The following is a 17,543-nucleotide window of genomic DNA, read 5'->3' as shown; positions in this document are numbered from 1 at the left end:
GGCGCCACTTGAGGCACAAAAGCCGCATTTTATATAAAAGAAAAGTGGCTAACTAAGTCACAGACTCGGCATCGCATCCCATCATCGTTGCAGTTTTCCACCAAGTGGCCGACTTGAGGGCCATCTGCGAGCAGACAATGCCTCCTCCTCCTCCTTTGGTGGGTATTCGTGCTCTTGAATTTACAGAAACTTTAACTACAATAAGTGCAGCACAGAGAGGGGGCTTTCGGGTAAGCCCCGATCACTTGCTGGCCCCCTTTAAGCCACATATTGCTCCCATATTCATGTTCGATCGAAGGGAAAGCCAAACAGAGCCGTAAAATCTCTGCCAGAAGAGCATAAATGATGTCAGTGTTTGGGGGAATGTCCTTGAACATTTTCATATACAAGTTATAGTCCCAAAGAGAGGGAGATAGAGAGACCTGAGTAATCCCCGGAATGGGGCGGAGGGATCATCAGAGGAACCAAAGCACCACTTTATTAAATATGAAATATGAAATATGCTCCTGCCGATGATGCCGATGATGATGTTCGCTGTCGCCTTGAATTAGAGGCAATGCCGTGCTTAGAATTTGGGGCACGTAGCAAGCGCTCAACGCTTAAATACATGAGATAAAATGCCGGACATTAAGCCCTGGTCGGAGCAGGAGGGATGAGCAGGGGCGGGGGGGAGGGGGTGTTCACGCTCCACTTGCATGTGTCAAAAATTGAAATGCTTTAAAAATTTAACAATTTTCTCCCTTTTTGTTGGCTCCCTACCCCGGGGGCGGCATACAGATAGATGCAGCTGCCAGAATGTGGCAGGGGCACAAACATTTTTATGCAAAAATATTTTGCATGTCACTTCCATCTGCGGGAAACGTGCAACGTGGCTGAAGGAAGCACGAAGGAAGGAGCCCATGGCTCGGCTTGTGTATTTGCCACAGACTTTTGCATGCATAACAAGTCAGCGGACGGACAAGGACAAACATGGGCACCAAAAAACACACACACACACAGAGGGGAGGGGTGGAGGGATGGGGGAGGGGGGTAGCCGGAAAAAGGCAGCTCGCAGGAAACGCATACAAAAAAACTTTAGCAGGCGAGCGGCAGCCCCGGTCGTAATCTTTGCAAATAAACGCGTGAAATTCCAAGGAGCACCGCAGTGGGGCATGCCCCGCGGGCGAGCACGTCAGCGGAGTCGCCACCGACATGTGTGTGCGCCCCCATTTTTTTGGCATACAGCTCACACGCGAAATTGCGCATTCAGATTAAAATTCTTGAACGCGCATTTCCGTTTCCGTTTCAGTTTTCCCTACATTCTGTGGCATTTTCCTTCCGACTTTGCCCGGCACTCGTTGCACGCGTTGCAACCTTCAAGTGACCCTCCGTCAGTCCCTCGGAAGGGCGTCCCTCCTCTCTCTTTCTCTCTCGCATATTACTCATACGCCGCATGGACCTAATAGACATTGACAATCGCATATTACTCAAGGATAAGACGAGTGCGGGTGCGGATGCGAGTCCTTCTCCATCGTCCTTTTGCTTATTTACAGACCATTGCCATTGATATGCGGACCCTGTTTTTGGCCAACAAGAAATGCCTTTGTTTGCTGCATGTGGCATAGAATATATAAAGCTGATATGGGGCGGGTGTCTGTGTGTGTCTGTGTGTGTGTGTGTGTGTCGGCGCATAAATAATGTGACCTGCCTGACTGCGATTATCTGTGAACTATTTTTCACACGTTGCCGGCATACAAAGTGGCCGCCATTCTTTTACCGGAATATACGAGCTGCTTGCCCTCCAAAGGCCACTTGGGCCATTCATTTCTGTAGCATATCCCCACCCCTGGAGGTGGGGCAAACCACACACACACACACACACAGAAGTAGGATACTTACATTGTACTGAAATAATGAACAATAATATCCAGAGGCGTCGATCGAATGTCGGTCTCATGACTTCATCACTTATCCAAGAAATTGTGTGTTTGGTATGGATTTTCCTTATTGCGGCGTTGCGATTCCTCCCGTCAATCGTTGGCGAGTTTTCCCGCAAATTGGCACATCTGTTTTGGGGCTGGCACGGACGTGGAGAGAGAGGCGGGGAGAGCGGGAGAGCGGGAGAGATCTGTGAATGGAAATTGTACTGTGATTAGAGACGAATGGTTTAGTCTTAGCCTTAAGCCAATTAAAGCGATGTACCAGAACCAGAAAAGCCAGAAAAGGCTTTTGGCTCAACCCTTTTTTGGTCTGCAGTCCCCCCCACTCGAAAAAAAGAAATAAAGAAGAGGTACAATTGTTTGCTCATGAAATTAATTAATTTTCCACACACACACAGGAGACTTTGTTACATAACGCTGGGCGGATTAACTGTGAAACAGAGCAAGGGATACGGACGGAGACGGGGGCAGGGGCAGGGACAGGGATACGGATAGAGACATCAACCGACGAGAGAAATTTCGACAGCATTTTGTCTGCAGTGTTTGGAGTGCACAGCAAACACAAAGCGAAGGAGCACCACGCCAGAGGGGGGTGGGGGGGGGCAGGCAGAGAGGATTGTGGCACTTGGACTCCAGCCACACACAGGACACACACAGGACACACACACGTGCGCATACTTTTCTCAAACAGTGTGTCCCCTGCATGTGCGCAAACAAAATTAGTAGCAAAGCTGACGTAGATTTTAACGAATTGGCGTTGCCAGGGCGCCTCCAGGCTCCCCCCCCCCCCCCTCTCCCCACTGCCCCCGCAGAGTCACCATAGAGAAATATCCAAAACTGTGGCCATGTAACGGCTGTGCACCGCCGTCTAGCATGAACATGCCCCATGCAACAACAATGCCAGCATTGGGCAAACATATCACGCGATCAATTTGTCAAAAAAGCAGCGACAAATACTCGTAAATGAAGCAAGCGCGAGCCGCTGGATGGGCAAACTGAGGCAGCGACAAGAGGCACAGCAGCGGGGCACAGCAGCGGGGCTGGGAAGAGGCACAGCAGCAGGGCTGGGAGTGGCACAGAAGCGGGGCTGGGAAGAGGCCGCCTAGGCACACGACAGTCGGCATTGTGGCCGAACAACAAGGACACCATTGAACGCACATCATCAATATGTGGGGGGGACGTCTCTCTCTCTCTCCCTCTCTCTCGCAGTCTAGTGACAGTTGTTGTTGTCTGTTGCCTGTTGTCTGTGCAGCTTATGACATGTAGCATGCAACGGGGTACACAAATCTGTCATTACGCAAGCGACAAACTATTACAAGCCAATTGTTAGGCAGTGAAATGGGGTCAAAAGTGGCCAAAAGACCGCACACGAAGTCCGTTGCTTCAGAAATTCCAGCTTCTGGTCGAAAGGGCCATCATTTGCTGATATCTGATGTGCCCTTGGTTGGGGCCAGAAATATGGCAGAACCAAGGAACAAGTGGGAGTGGCTAGTGGGCGAATACTCGTGGCGATATATTGCATTTGTGGCAGGATAACCCCCATCAGTCAGTACGGCATCCCTAGATTAATAATCCATAAATGTACGGCCACTCTATGAAAATACCGGAGCTACGGCCACACGAAAAGTAGATCGTAGATCGACGCTCGATCAGGCGTATAAAGTCGTGTTTGGAGAAGTATTTCCATGAAATTAATTCATATTCGGATGAAATATATTTAGCGTTGGCAGCCCTTTAACCAGCCGATGAGTATCGATATATCGCTTGAAGAGATATCGATAGGGAGTAAGAGTTCGACTTCGGAAGCGAGAAGACGTAAATGATAAGATATTTGAGCCAAGAATAAACATTATAACAGATTACTGTATTTGTTTATGGAGTTTCTGGAGCGGATTTCTACTCACTTGTAGGGATCTCACCAAGAAATTCACTGTTTTTTGGTTTACGGGGCCCCTATGTTCCCAATAAGTGATATATTATAGCCATTTGCGCCTTCTCTATAGCCCTACAATCCGTCAACGTCTTGAACCGACACCGTCTTGCTGTGCCACTTCCTGTTTCCTGTATCTGTATCTCCTCCGTTCAAAAACAATTCCCTATCTTGGCCCTGCGCGGTCTTAATTGGGGTCCTTCTCGACCCTGCACTCTCCTGAAAGCCGTTGGACTTGTCAGGAAAGTCTCTTTCTCCATAGACCTCTCCCATGGCGCGTTTGAGTCCTCGGCCCTCAGTATTGCTGTTCCATTCCGCCTCTCGCTAGAAACGCCGTATATGCTTTTCCCCAAAGGAGCCAGGAAATCAGGGCAATCATGAGCTCCTCTATACAGAGGAATATAGCCAAGGACTTGGAAGAGCTCCCCCACTAATGTGCGCACCCGCTTAGCGTTCAAATGCCAATTAAAATAAAAGCAGTGCCTGGTCGCGGGGCAGGTGTGGCAGGTGTGGCAGTGGGGGGCTGCGTGCGGGAAAAACCCGAAAATGTAATTGCCACAATTTAGAATGACGACGACGACAACGACGATGATGATGATGATGATGGCAGCAATGCATAAACAATAAATGCCAATGATATGCAAATTTCACCAATTTACCGCAACAATGCTAAACCATGTATCTGAGAATCGGAATGGTGCAGCTGGCGACTGGCGACTGCAGATACAGATACAAATGAAATCATTGCTGGGTTGTGCATACGAAAAATTGTTTTGGTTTGCCACAAAACAGCAGGGGCATGCAACAACAACACAGAAAGAGGGACCCAGAGAGACCCAGAGAGATCCAGAGAGACCCAGAGAGACCCAGAGAGACCCAGAGAGGGAGCGCAGGGGGCAGAGGCAGGGAAAATTAAATTTACAAAACAAAAGAGAGCTGGGGCAAGTTCATTTGTTGCACACATTACACTGGCAGTTTCGCATCAATGATATTGCAACGTGCAACGTGAATGTTGCACCATGGAAAATCGTTATTCATCTGCGGTCGTTTTATCGATTCCTGTGGCTGCGGCAAAATGAAAAGCGCTCAACGCAAAATAAATACAGATAATTAAGCAGAGCGAGAGGGAAACGTACGCTTTTCTCTTCTCTTTCTCTCCTTTCTCTCCTTTCTCTCCGTTTTTTTTCCATTTGCCGAAGGGGTTACATTAAGAGGCGCCACTACTATATTTGTTTGCATAATTAAATTTCTCGTTGCTTTTATTTGTTTTTAATTTCATAAATTTTAATTGCTTCATCTCCATCGCTGGCAAATCTAATCCAAGGCCCATCATTTATGATAGTTTGTCGGAGCAGAGCAGAGCCGACTAAAAGCGTCCTTCAAGGATCGACTATTGGCGTCTTACGACCTAATTTATTGATCTTATTCAGGACAGAGAAGGCCACCGCTTTGAGAGGATGTTGGAGAGTGAAGAAGAGCTGGAGAAGGAAGAGAGATCGAACTGCATGCATTATTATGATCGGAAAAGCCGAAGCCAAAGCCGAAACCGAAGCCGAGGCCCAACAAGTTTGATTCCAAGCAGCATGTTCGATCAGTCCGCTTACTCGCTCTCGGGTCTTATTTCACAATCAGCCTTTGATGCCCTGCTTGCTGAGAGAGAGGGAGAAGAACGTGGTTTGCTGTTGCACTGAGGAAAATAAGGCCCGAAAAGAGACCATCTGTCTGCAGCAAAACATCTCTCTCTTGAAGAGGCCAGTCTGCTCTTTAGGACTGCTCTTTAGGTCTACTCTTTAGTGCTGCTCTTTAGGGCTTGTCTTTAGGTCTACTCTTTAGTGCTAGTCTCTGTTAGGTGTTTTCAGGGCGTGCATGTATAGCACTGGCCATCAACGGCTACACTATGGCGCTGAAGAGGGACGGTTTTAGGTGGCGTCACAAAGCCACTACCGGATCACTGCGCCGAGCATGAAAAACGCAAAGTTAAACAACTTCGAAGGATATTGCTACATTATGAGGCAAACGACAGCGACAATGTGTGGGCAGGAGGGCGTGGCTCCATTCTTTCACTATCACACTTTCCACATCGACGCGCCGCGGATGGCTGGGTCGTTGGGTGGTTGGTTGGTTGGTTGGTTGGTTGGTTGGTGGGGCTTTGTACTGTAAGCCCCTTTAAAATATTTTTCATTGTCTTTTGCATGCCTGCCCCACACACCCAGACTACCGGGCTGCCGCTCGCCCCACCCCCCTGCAGCTGTGGCATGGGGCGAAACGAATGCGTAAAGCGCAAAAGTCAACATATTGAATAATGATTGGTAGGCGGAAAGAGAAAGGAACGAGAAACAGTGAGGCCAGGCCCCCCTCTACCCTTCTTTATGCCCCTCGGGGGGTCCTCCAGCATCCTCACATGCCTCACGTTTTCCTATAAATTTTCATGGAATTTTTCACACACACATCTGTGTCTTTTTACTTTCTAATCGATAAGCAGGTCCGATAAACACTCCCACATCGTAATTGATGGATGTTCCAGGCTACGCCCCCTCCCTCCCGTTGGGGATTTGTGATTAATTAGATTTAAAAGAAAATGGCAAACGACTGAGCGGCTGAGCGGCTTTAAGTCCGATTTTCTCCGATGCCCTCAAGTGGCCAAAACAAGGCCAAGTCGAGTCTTGAGACAATGGCCAACAGCAGCAGGCTGCCAACAACGACAACAACAACAACAACAACAACAACTGGCACTGTGCCATGTGGGTCACAGCAGTAGCCATACCTGGTGGCCGGGAAGCCACAGAAGAAGACCCAAACCGAAGGCCAAGGCCCGAAGCCCGAAGCCAAGCAACAAAAACGAGCCTGAAATTCGACTCCAACTACCAGTTGCTGTCGTCCTCGAAAAACCTTTATAGATGGTAAGCCCCAGAGAGCTGTAAGTACTCGCCACTCGCTACTCGGTACTACGGCCAGCTGCCATTGGTTGGAATTGGTTTGAAGCGAATGGGCGAGTCATGCAGGATGGTTTTAGACAGTAGATCTTACTCCATGGACTAAGCCTCCTATTCGTTAGTTTTTAGTGAGCAGCAGAAGACTCTCCCATAGGACGCTGGTCGGACGACCCCTCAACACAGGATAATAATTTGAATAGTCTTTAGGTTTTAGGAGAAGACACTACAGATTGAGCACTAAATATGGTCAATATCTTGCATCATCGAGTGGTTTCAAGGCGCCTGGCGGAGCAATAGTTGGATATATGTATCTCGAACCAGAGGTAGGGCCTCCCATTGTTAGGGCCTCATCTAAATATCTCTCAAGGCACCTTAAACTAATCCATTTCCGGGTTTAACATTGACCGATCTTCGCGTACAGTACTGCCTGGAGAAAAACGATGAAAATGTATGCAGAATGCCGCCTTTTGCCAGCCTCTGGCTACTGGCATATCCACAGCAGTCCACCAGAACTCCGCCTGCGTTCAGGCTCAAACATATGTCTGCACGAGGGGTCTGAACTTTTGGAATAAGGGATCGAAAATCAAATTAAAATTGCATGCTTTAACATTGTGTTCCAATTACTGTCGCAAACAATTTACGAGTACATACACACGCATGTCACAGCGAGAGCGAAAGCGAGAGCGAGAGCGAAAGAGGAGAGCCAGCGTGTGGCTGGGGAAAAAGCTATTTTTTAAACCAAAAAAAATAAAAATAAAAAGTTTGGCCAGAGCCCAAGGAGGAGGAGGAGGAGGGTCGTTGGTTTGTGTCATGAAAAATGCATTTTTCAGTACACAATTATAATATATGTAACACAATAAATTGCGATGGAAGGGGGGGAGGCGGAGAAGAAAATGTTGTAAAATTGTTATCGAGCGCATAATAGCAAATGTTGCAAAATAACTTTTGACAAAGTGCACTCAATATCAAGCCAAAGAGTGGAGGAGCGCACTGAAGGGTCCATGGAGTCGATGGAGTCGATGGAGTCCATGGAGCGAAAGAGAGAGAGAGGGCTAGCGAGAGGTGGGATGCTGTGCGGGAGTGAAAAATCACAGAATGCAAAGGCGAGAGATGCCCCCCCCCCATAAGGGGATTGGGGAGGGGGGAGGTACTCCCTTTGAGACTCGAGTGACAGTGACAGTGGGGCATTGGCATTCAAGATTCCGTAATGCCTTTCAATATTTGACAGATCTGCAAGTATTTCCACTGATATTCGATTTGAAATGATGGATAGACGGCTGGATGGGGGCAGGGGCACGCCATATTGTGCCACATGTAACCAAATTACGGCAACACATGCCCCAAAAAAAAGACAGCAACAAAAAACGCAGCACAAGTAGGGGAAAAGCGGAAAAGCGTTGGAAAACGAGCACACAAAAAATGTGTGGGTGCATAACTTTAGGCACATGCCAGGGCCGGGTCCTGGGCCGGGTCCTGGGCCTGGTCCTGGGCCGGGTCCTGCGCCTGCTCCTGACATGCCTTTCAACTTTTGGGGTGGGGGATGTCTGTCTGTTGCATGCCTCTTCTGCGCTCCTCCTCCGCCCCCTTTAAAAACAATGCCTTGCATATGCAGCGCCTGAAGTTATGCAATGCGGAAAATGGATAGGCAGGGGGGGGGGGGGGTCGGGGCGGGGAGGGGAGTGCGAGTGCGAGTGGGCGACAAAATGTAACCATTAGTTGCACATAGTTGGGGCCAGTGGCGGCAAATTCCCGGCCGAGCCACGTGAGAGAGGGGAAGAGGGGTAGTGGGGGGTGGGGCGTGGTGTGGCATGTGGCACAGGGACCTCTCTGGCTGCTGCTGCCATTGTGTTGACAAGCCCGAAAATCGGGTCAGTAGTAAATCAACAATGCAGCAAAACAATGGCAATCATGGTTATGTGGCGAGTGAAAAATGCATGTTGCATGTTGCATGCTGCATGGTGCACGCTGGCTAACCTCGCAGATTGCCGCCAATCGACAATGGGAGTGGAAATGGAAATGATCAACAAAAAAAAAACGGATCTTTCGGGGTCCCACAGCGACCCCCTCACACCCCTTTCTCTTTCGGGATAGCCACCGCCTTAAAGCAGGCCCTCCTGGGGGGGGCGGGGGAGGACGACGCACCGACAGTGCGATTAATCAATAACCACTCAACGTGGGTGCTTCAAGCAGAGCGGAACGGAGTGGAGCATCGGGGGATTGTGTGAGCGAAGCGATTTAATGGACACCAAATGACGCAGCTTCACCGCCGTGTCTGGCAGCGCATTACATTTGATGCAGGCCACTTTCGGGTGAGGGGGGGTGGGGTGAGGGGGGGCCTCACACGTACAAGTCGTACAATGAAAACGAGGCCAAATGCATGTCCCGGCGACTCTGGGGCGCGAAATTCTGTTGGCAACAAGAATTTCTCATTTGGGTTTTCAATTAACTGCAAAAGAGATAGAGAGAAAGAGGAAGGGGGAGAGAGAGGGAGAGGGAGAGTTAGGAATGGTGGGGTTGAGTGGGGTTCAGTGCACATGCCCCAAATTTCAGGCGATTCATCAGGGCGCTTAAAGTGCGATTCTTATGATGGCAGAAGGCGCAGAAAGACAGGAAACGACACGAAACGACACGATTGTCCCCATAAATATTGTATAACATGGCCAAGAGAGTTGGAGTCAAGCACACAGAAGCCAACAGGCAACAGGGCCCCGCCAGAAAGTAGGCAACAGCAACAGAGCGGAAGCCACATGCAACACGAGGCGGCAAAAGTTTGCGTGCCAAACAAAACACAAGAGAGACAGAGAGAGAGACAGAGACAGAGAGAGAGAGAGAGGGAGGGAAAAAGGTGAAAATGTGAAAGCCAAAAAGTCACGAAGGCAAAAATCAAAGGCACGAGAGCGAAGCCTGTCATGTCATGCCACACGAGAAGTGGAGGCGTGCCACATGAAGTGAAGCGTTATGTTGCAACGTAACGACAAACATTTAAAAGAGCATTAAATCCATCACACCGGAAATTCTATATGTGCCACCAGCCATAATGCCACGCAGCGCCACTTGCCACAAATGGTTGCTTGAGATGCAGCCAGGCCAGATCCCTGACCCATGGCTGTGCTCTCTCTGCACTTCCCTCGGTTGCGTCACACAATTTGGGGCAGGGGCAGGGGCAGGGGCAGGTGCTGGGGGAGGCCCCATCAATTGGGGATAGCTTTTTAATAAAGCAAAGTGGATACGAGTGGAAAAAAACGTTGCATGTTTGCTTTCGCCTGGATGTGGGCTCTCTGTGGCATGCCACAGCAGCAGCAGCAGCAGCAGCAGAAGAGCTTAGGCCATGTATCCGCATTTATTTTTGCTGTTTTTGGTGCTGTCGAATCGTTTAACCCGCCATCGAGGCTAATTAAAAGCGAAGCGCCACCCCCCCCCACACACACACACAGAAGAGATAGAAAATATAGATGGATAGAGGAAAATTATAAATATAAGCTCATTAAAGGCTTAGTCCCCCCCCCATTGGGGGGGGGGCCGTATCGTGTGGCGTCCGTTTTAATTAGATAAAAATGCATTTTGCATAATTTCGGACACGGAAAATGCAATAAATCCTTGGGCGGGCTAGACCATGGACTTTTCCGCCGTCCATAGATGCATTTCCCGCCGTGGCATGTGGCAATTAGCGCTTGCCGCAGCCCAAGACCAGGCGAGCGGCGGATGCTGCGACTGACGACGTCTTCAGCGGTTGCTGGCTGTCAATTATGGCAGAGTTTACAGTTTGCTGAAAGTTTTCCCTGTTGCAGGGCAGGCAGCGGCGCCGCCATCGTGTGTGTGCGCGGTAGGGGGGGGGGCTGGTGGGGGGGTGGCTTCAATTAAACAATTACCGTTGCTAGGTGGCACTTAATTAAATAATTTGCAGCCATGTGGCGGTACGCAGCGAAAGGCAACAACTAGAAAAGACGAGGAAAAGCACTCATTAAAGGGCAAAACACAGCCACAGCCACAGCCAAAGCCACAGCCAAGATGTCCTTCAGAGGGGGACTCCTGCTCCTGCTCCTGCCCCCGCCCCTGGAGGCCCTGCTATGCGACGTCTCATCAGTGGCAGCAAAATGGCGACAGGTGTTTCAACAAACATTTCGTGCATGCCATAAAAATAACCCAAAAACACACACGGGCATGTCTCCCCCCCCGCTGTCGCCTCTCCGTATGGCACATAAATGAAATTATGACATATTTAAATGCCACACACAGCAGGCAGGCAGCAGGCACCAGGCAGCAGGCAACAGGCAACAGGCGGCTCGCTTCCAGGAGGGTGGACGCCACCGCTGCCGTGACAGGCGACTTCCGTTTCCGCTTCCGCTGGCTTCTGTTGGCCAAGTTCCCTTAGCATTTAACCTGGACGCGTGCTCAGTCCTAGTTGTAGTATAATTTACAATTTAGCGCCATAAATGTTTTGTCGGGCTGGCTCTGGGTGGTGGAAGCATTGCGTGCCACAGCCACAGCCAGGGGCAAGTGCGGTCAGGTCGAGTGCGATTGCGATTGCGATTGCGATTGCGATTGCGAGTGCGTGCCATGTTAATTATGTGACAATCCCAAAGAAAGGTGTTGCCCTGAATGTCTGTTAGATTTCCCATTAAGATTTCATTCGAAGACATCTGTCAGGCGCCAGCAGATCCATTAATGGCTCACCTGCTAGGAGCAGAATTAGTAACAGCACTAAAACACTCGACTAGTTAAGGTTTTATTAGCATACAGAGTCCAAGGCAAACACAACAGCACTTTCGAGGCTCTTTTTCATTGGGGGGGGCTTAAATGATTAATTAAGCGCCTCAATGTATGCAAAAACATTTTCAATTTTCCATTTCCGTGTCCGTGTAGATCTTGTTGTTGTTCAGTGTGAAAATCACGTGTCGAGAATGGCGTCAACTCGTCGCTGGATTGGTGCACAAAACCAACATTCACACACACACACACACACACACACACACACACACACACACACACACACACACACACACCAGATACGAATGCAAACACACCCATGTGTGTGGGCACGGAGATGTATTTGCCTTTTCTTTTTTTTTTGGATGGCATAGTTTTTGCTGCATCGCGCCGATTTTAATATTAAATAAATGCCATCGCTGATTGAGCATCCAACGCGTATACCCTTGCGGAAAGCGGGTAGCCCTACTATGGGGGGTAGCGGGAACTTCATCGAGCGAGTGCTCGTTCCAAACGTGTCCAGCGAGTGCTCACACGATCTTTCACGCAACGATTGGGTGGTATGACGGGACCAAAACGTGTTGCCGGAAGAGCCAGCATTCAATGTGGTGGCATTTCCAGCAGCGAACTTCAAGCAGGAATGATCCAGCGAGTATTCGTTCCATTTTGGGACCAAACGTGCTGGCGAGAGCCAACATGATCGAGCGAGTGCACGTTCAATCTCTCAAGCAACGATCGGATGGCAGCAGCAACTTCAGGCAGGGATGATCCAGCGAGTGCTCGTTCGATTACTGGACCAAACGATCGAGCGAGTGCTCGTTCAATCTCTCAGGAAACGATTGGGTGGTATGACGGGACCAAAACGTGTTGGCGAGAGCTTTTAGATGAATTTATCGAATCCTTCAAAGAGTCTAGAGGAAAACTGCAAGGAAAAATCCTTAGCAACGATCGACTGGCAAAGGGTATCTGAAGCCTCGGCCCTGGTGTTGCGTTTGCTGTTTCCTGTTTTTTGTGATATTTGCTTTCCGTTTGATGTTTGCATAAGAAAATTTGTGTTTGTTTTTGACTTCAGCACCCAATTAAACGAGTAACCGTATATGTGCATGTGCAGGCGCATGCCTGTGTGCGTGTGTGCGTGTGTGCGTGTGTCAGGGCCAAATGGCAGATGGATTTTCATTTGGCATTTTGCAGATTTTTGATTTCTCACCCAGCAGGCATTAAAATCTGATTTATACAAGTATGTGGGGCATGAAAAAGAGAGAGACAGAGAGAGAGGGAGACACATATAGTGCCGTAATGTGTTGCATTAAGCCATTTGATGTGTCGCCATTGACGAGTGTTTTAATTGAAATGCATTAGCAGAGCTCTCTCTCTCTCTCTCTCTCTCTCTCTCTCTCAGTCTCTGGTATTTATGAGTTATTGATTCGGCAAAAGGAGGGAAATGGGTGCAGTTGGGAGGCTCTTTTGAAATCTATTCAAATATGAAATATTCGCCAATGCCTTGCCACTTTTCCACCGCAAATTTTCTGGCATTATGCGACCGCAGAAACTGTTCAGGATTTTGACCCATTTAAATGGCCCTTGAAGGCACCACCACCCCCCGCCGGGCATCCATCAGCCACTTCTGTTGCTAATTCTTTTATTTTTTTTTTTTTGGGCCAATGCCAGGAACAGTCATCATATTATTTATGGCGCCCAGAAAACACACCAAAAAAAAAAACCCAACCAAAAAACTCTTCAAACCGACCGCAAATGGAACAAAAGTGGAATAAAAATAGTGGAATATCAATTTATTATTGCACTCGGAAATATAAATATGATAGTGGCCAAAGGGACACGCACACACACACTTTTAATTTATTAAAAATTCTATTGTCAGAATAGAATAACAATAACCGCATGGAGTGGGGGGGGGAGGATGGGGAGGGGGAGGTGCTGTGTATGTGCTGGGACATACTTTATTCATATATTTTCACACATTCCACACACACACACACACACACACAGAGCCATTTTTTGTGTGTCGCTGAACTCGCTTTTCAATTCCAGTTTTTCCGTTGGCTACTTTGGACTCTGGACTCTGGAAACTGGACTCTGCAGGCCCCCCTCTAACGAGTCTCTCTGTGTGTCCATGGCTGATTCTATTCACATGGTTTTGAATGAATGACACATAAAGTTCTTCTTATTTTTAGCTGAGTTTTTTTTTTTTTTGCGACATTTTTATGAATGCCACGAATTTTTTTCCACTACTCTCCAAATGTATGTTTTTTTTCTTTTTTCTTGGGGGCTTGTTCATGCGGAATCCGACGGGTCTTTCTTTTTTTTTTTCTCCATGGCTTGTTATTGTTTTGGCCACACACACAAAGAGAGGGGTGGAGGTGGGGGGGAGACCCTTTTCAACGCAAATATTTCCCATTAGCAAGGGCTCGGCAGGTCCTTGCTGGCCGTTCTCGTTGCTTTTGTTGTTGAAGCCGTTTTGCATTTCTGTTTTATGGTCGTCGCACATTTGCCAATACGAAAATTATAGTCCAGTGCACTGGCACTGGCCAAAAGATGGATGCCATCTAGTGCTCCGCCTCCATCGAACTGTTTAATCAACTCGTTTGCAGAGCTAATGACTAGAGCAAGCACCAAAAGGGCCAAAACCGGCCAAAACGGGCCAAAAAGCGCCGAATGCAGACACGTTTGCTCCTCGTTGGGGCCGCCGCCTCTCGAAGGCAAACAATCAAACAAAAGGCCTCGTCGAAAACAGCCAAATGCGAATCCGAATCCGGCGACACGCAAATTCAATTGACTGCATTTGTAGGGCTGCCCAACGGTCCCCCCCCCCCCCCCCGCGCTACACAGGGTATTTACGACTTTAAGCAGAGGCAAACCCCATAAAGAGTCCTCCAAAGACCTCACGAAGGGCATCTAAAGGGCGGCTATCTCTGGTTCTGTTGCGTTTAATTTTAATTGGTTTCGTATTTAAATTGCATTGGTTTGGAGGGCTTTTCAAACTCTCAATTGTTTGGCCTGTCTGGACGTATAATTTGTCTTTGATTGCCAATAGTTTTTGTTGCGGCTTCAATTGAGAGTTTGAGCTGACAAAAAAAAACCCAAAAATAATACTCGCATAGATTGGTCTTCATTTCATTGTTTTTTGAATTTGGGAGGCAGGAGTGGTGTGGCACGCCCATTTATTTAGATAGTAAATTGTAGTTTTTCCAATTAAAAATAATTTGTATTTCAGAATGGCAAATTGATGGGCATCTGCGACAGAGATTTTCGATTGAAATCAAATGGAAAAAAATATAGAAATAGTCCAATGAAATTCGATTAAAATAAGTCCTAGCATAATGCCGGATAAATACTTTGCAACTCCCACAGAAAAAGGGTTAAAATATTTATTGGGGGTCTAAGGATGTCGAGAACAATCGAAGCGCATGCACTGATTCCATAAGAGTTTTGCCCCGGTCTAAACCCTTTTCCGACTGGACTGTAAGCCCGGCTAAGTCGAAGTCGAAGGGCGGAGGAACGCACAGACTCGTAGAATATTAATAATAGACAGATCTGTTCAGTCGGAAGGGGGGGACAGTAATCCCATTACCAGAAGGGGGGGGAGATCCCACTTGGAGTCCAGAATGGAGTCGAAGCAGGGCAGGAAATCATAGGCAGCAGATGGGCATCACTTTTCGGGGCCTGGGGGAGGGGGAGAGCTAGGGGGGAGTTGGTCTAAAAACACCAGAATTGTTCGTGTAATTGAATTCTGCGGTGCGTTCCCTTCGTTCCCCCCTTGCTTTGCCTCTCTTTCTCTCGTGTCAATTTATTTCACCACGTATGCGTGTGTGTGTGTGCCTTGTGGTGTGTGTGTGTGGGGGGGGGGGGGATGGTGCCGCGGGGCAGACAGCAGAGTGCGCCGAAAGGGGTATTCCCCCCCAGCCCCAACGCAATTGTTTTGGCCTGGCTAAAACATGCCAATCCAGTTGTCAGCCTCCCCTCCCTCCCCCCCCCCCCCCCCCTGTTTTGTGGGCGGCGGACGGGTGTGTGCTGCACGCACGTTTCTAATTTTGTGCCTGGCTTGTTAAATTTTTTTTTCTCCCATTTTTTTTCCCCCGCTTTCATTTGGCTTGGAATTTTTCCTCATTTTCCTGCCACACACAACAACACAGAGAAAGCTCATTTAGCCGTGAAGCTCTTTATTATGTGGCACGTTGAGTGGATCTTCGGGCACGAAACGAATTTCCGGAATATTTGTGAGAAAATTCCCAACAAAAAATGCATAAATAAATGTCTGGCTGGAACAACGAGTGAGAGAAAAGCAGCGAAAACGTTAGCGAGAGAGCTGCAACGAGTAACACGACATTATATGCTTGTTATAATCCCTGGCAACATTTTTATTGCAATTGTCAACCCGGGCCATAAAGCACACAGCCAGCATCCTCCTGACACCTACAATCGCTTTGCTCTTCCATTTTTCGACACAAATTGAAAATATGACAAGAAAATTCGCTTCAGCAGGAGCAAGTAGGTCGTGGAGGGGAGGGGAAGGGTGTGTGTGGGGGGGGGGGTTGCTGCAAGTGCAACTGTGGCAGTTTACTAACTGGCGAAAAGAGTGCCCTGGCGTCGTCGAAAGCATATTGATTTCAGTGGAAAACGGGGGAAAATGGGGGAAAATGGGGGAAAATGGTGGGGACGGGAAATGTTTTGCCAACGTTGCCAAAAAAAAGAAAGAAAGAAAATTGCATGTCCATGAATGTGCGAGCGTGTGTGTGGGTGTGTGGGTGGGTGGGTGTGTGGGTGGGGGGGAAATTGCAATGAAAAGTGCATGCATCAAGGTGAAGTCAGCAGTTTCCTCTTTCGACGACCGCTGATGCTGCAAATGTGCCCAGCGAAGCAAATAAAAATAATATTTTATCCATAGAGAGAGAGAGCGAAGCACACCCGTACACCACCCCCGGAAAACAATGCACAAGAAAGCATCGAAAGAATGCGTCTACGTCGAGGGGTGGAGATCCATTGATATGCGCGAACAATGGACCAGGAAACTAGGAAACGGGGCGCCAAAGCCGCTGCCAGGCATTCCGGCGGAGCTGCCGCTGACCCACATAGCCAGGCTCCATGGGAAAGTTTATTAGCCCAAGTCGCAGTCCCAGTCCCAGTCCCAGTCCCAATAGTGTGTGTAAATTGGGTAACACCCGCACTCCGGCTGATTATCCCGTGCCTCTCCAGAATCACAAAGCCATTAAACATAACGAAGGACTGCTTCAGGAAGAACAAAACTTTTATTGAGGCCAGGCTGTGGTTTTTCCCTGCCATAAAATTATTTAAAGCCCCGCTAAGCAGCTCCAAAGTGCACTTGTTGAGCCCCCTCCACCCCCTCTTTGTCGAGAGAGAGCGGGAGAAAGTTTCAGCTGCGGTGGGATTTTTTAAAGCCAGGCGAAATGTTTCTTACAACTTTTTGGTGGCCTCACAAGATATACATAGGCTTCGTTTTAATGGCGATATTTTGATTGCCAGAAGAGGAGAGCCCCTCTCTCTCTCTCTCTTTCTGTGGCACGCCTAAATGTATGCAATAAAAAGCCAAACAAATCGCTGGCAAATGTTTCTTATTATCACCTCTCAGCAGATTTATCACCTGATGACCGCCACAGACCAAAAATTAATATACAGCCAACGCGCACACACACACAGACACACACACACACACATACATATACTTAAGTGAGGGGCGTGGCTGGAGGACGCCCTTTGATAAATTTACTACACAAATTGAGTCGCTAAATTAGAACATTTATTCTTGGCCCTGGAAAGAAAGAGCGGAGGAAAAAAGGACACCCTACCGAAGGCAGAAAATAGAAAAAATTCCCCCAAGTGCGTTTGCCACTTGATGTGGCATCTAGCGAAACCCGAGGCTGCTCCTCCCCACTCCCTACTCCCCCTCCCTCCCTACTGGTCCCCATTCTGCCTTCATTATTTGCGGACCAGGCGCATCGACATCGACTGGGGCTGCACTTCATGCTTAAGCTCGGCCAAATCTCGAGAGTGTAATTTATTGTTATCATTTGTTTGGCT

The 17,543-nt window shown here is 48.4% G+C and overlaps 1 protein-coding gene across 1 annotated transcript in view; it reads right to left on the bottom strand.

Moving 5' to 3' along the window:
* Positions 1–17,543, bottom strand: part of LOC108160349 — a 101,213-nt gene that overhangs the window by 71,549 nt on the left and 12,121 nt on the right. Inside the window, exon 2 of the mRNA XM_017294311.2 lies at positions 1,879–2,107. Coding sequence (XP_017149800.1) covers positions 1,879–1,936 — 58 coding nt within the window. The 5' untranslated portion in view covers positions 1,937–2,107. The remainder of the gene's footprint in view (positions 1–1,878; positions 2,108–17,543) is intronic.

This window comes from Drosophila miranda, chromosome 3 (assembly GCF_003369915.1).
Source record: "Drosophila miranda strain MSH22 chromosome 3, D.miranda_PacBio2.1, whole genome shotgun sequence".
In the NCBI taxonomy this organism is placed as follows: domain Eukaryota; kingdom Metazoa; phylum Arthropoda; class Insecta; order Diptera; family Drosophilidae; genus Drosophila; species Drosophila miranda.
This window is presented reverse-complemented; position numbering and strand designations above follow the sequence as displayed.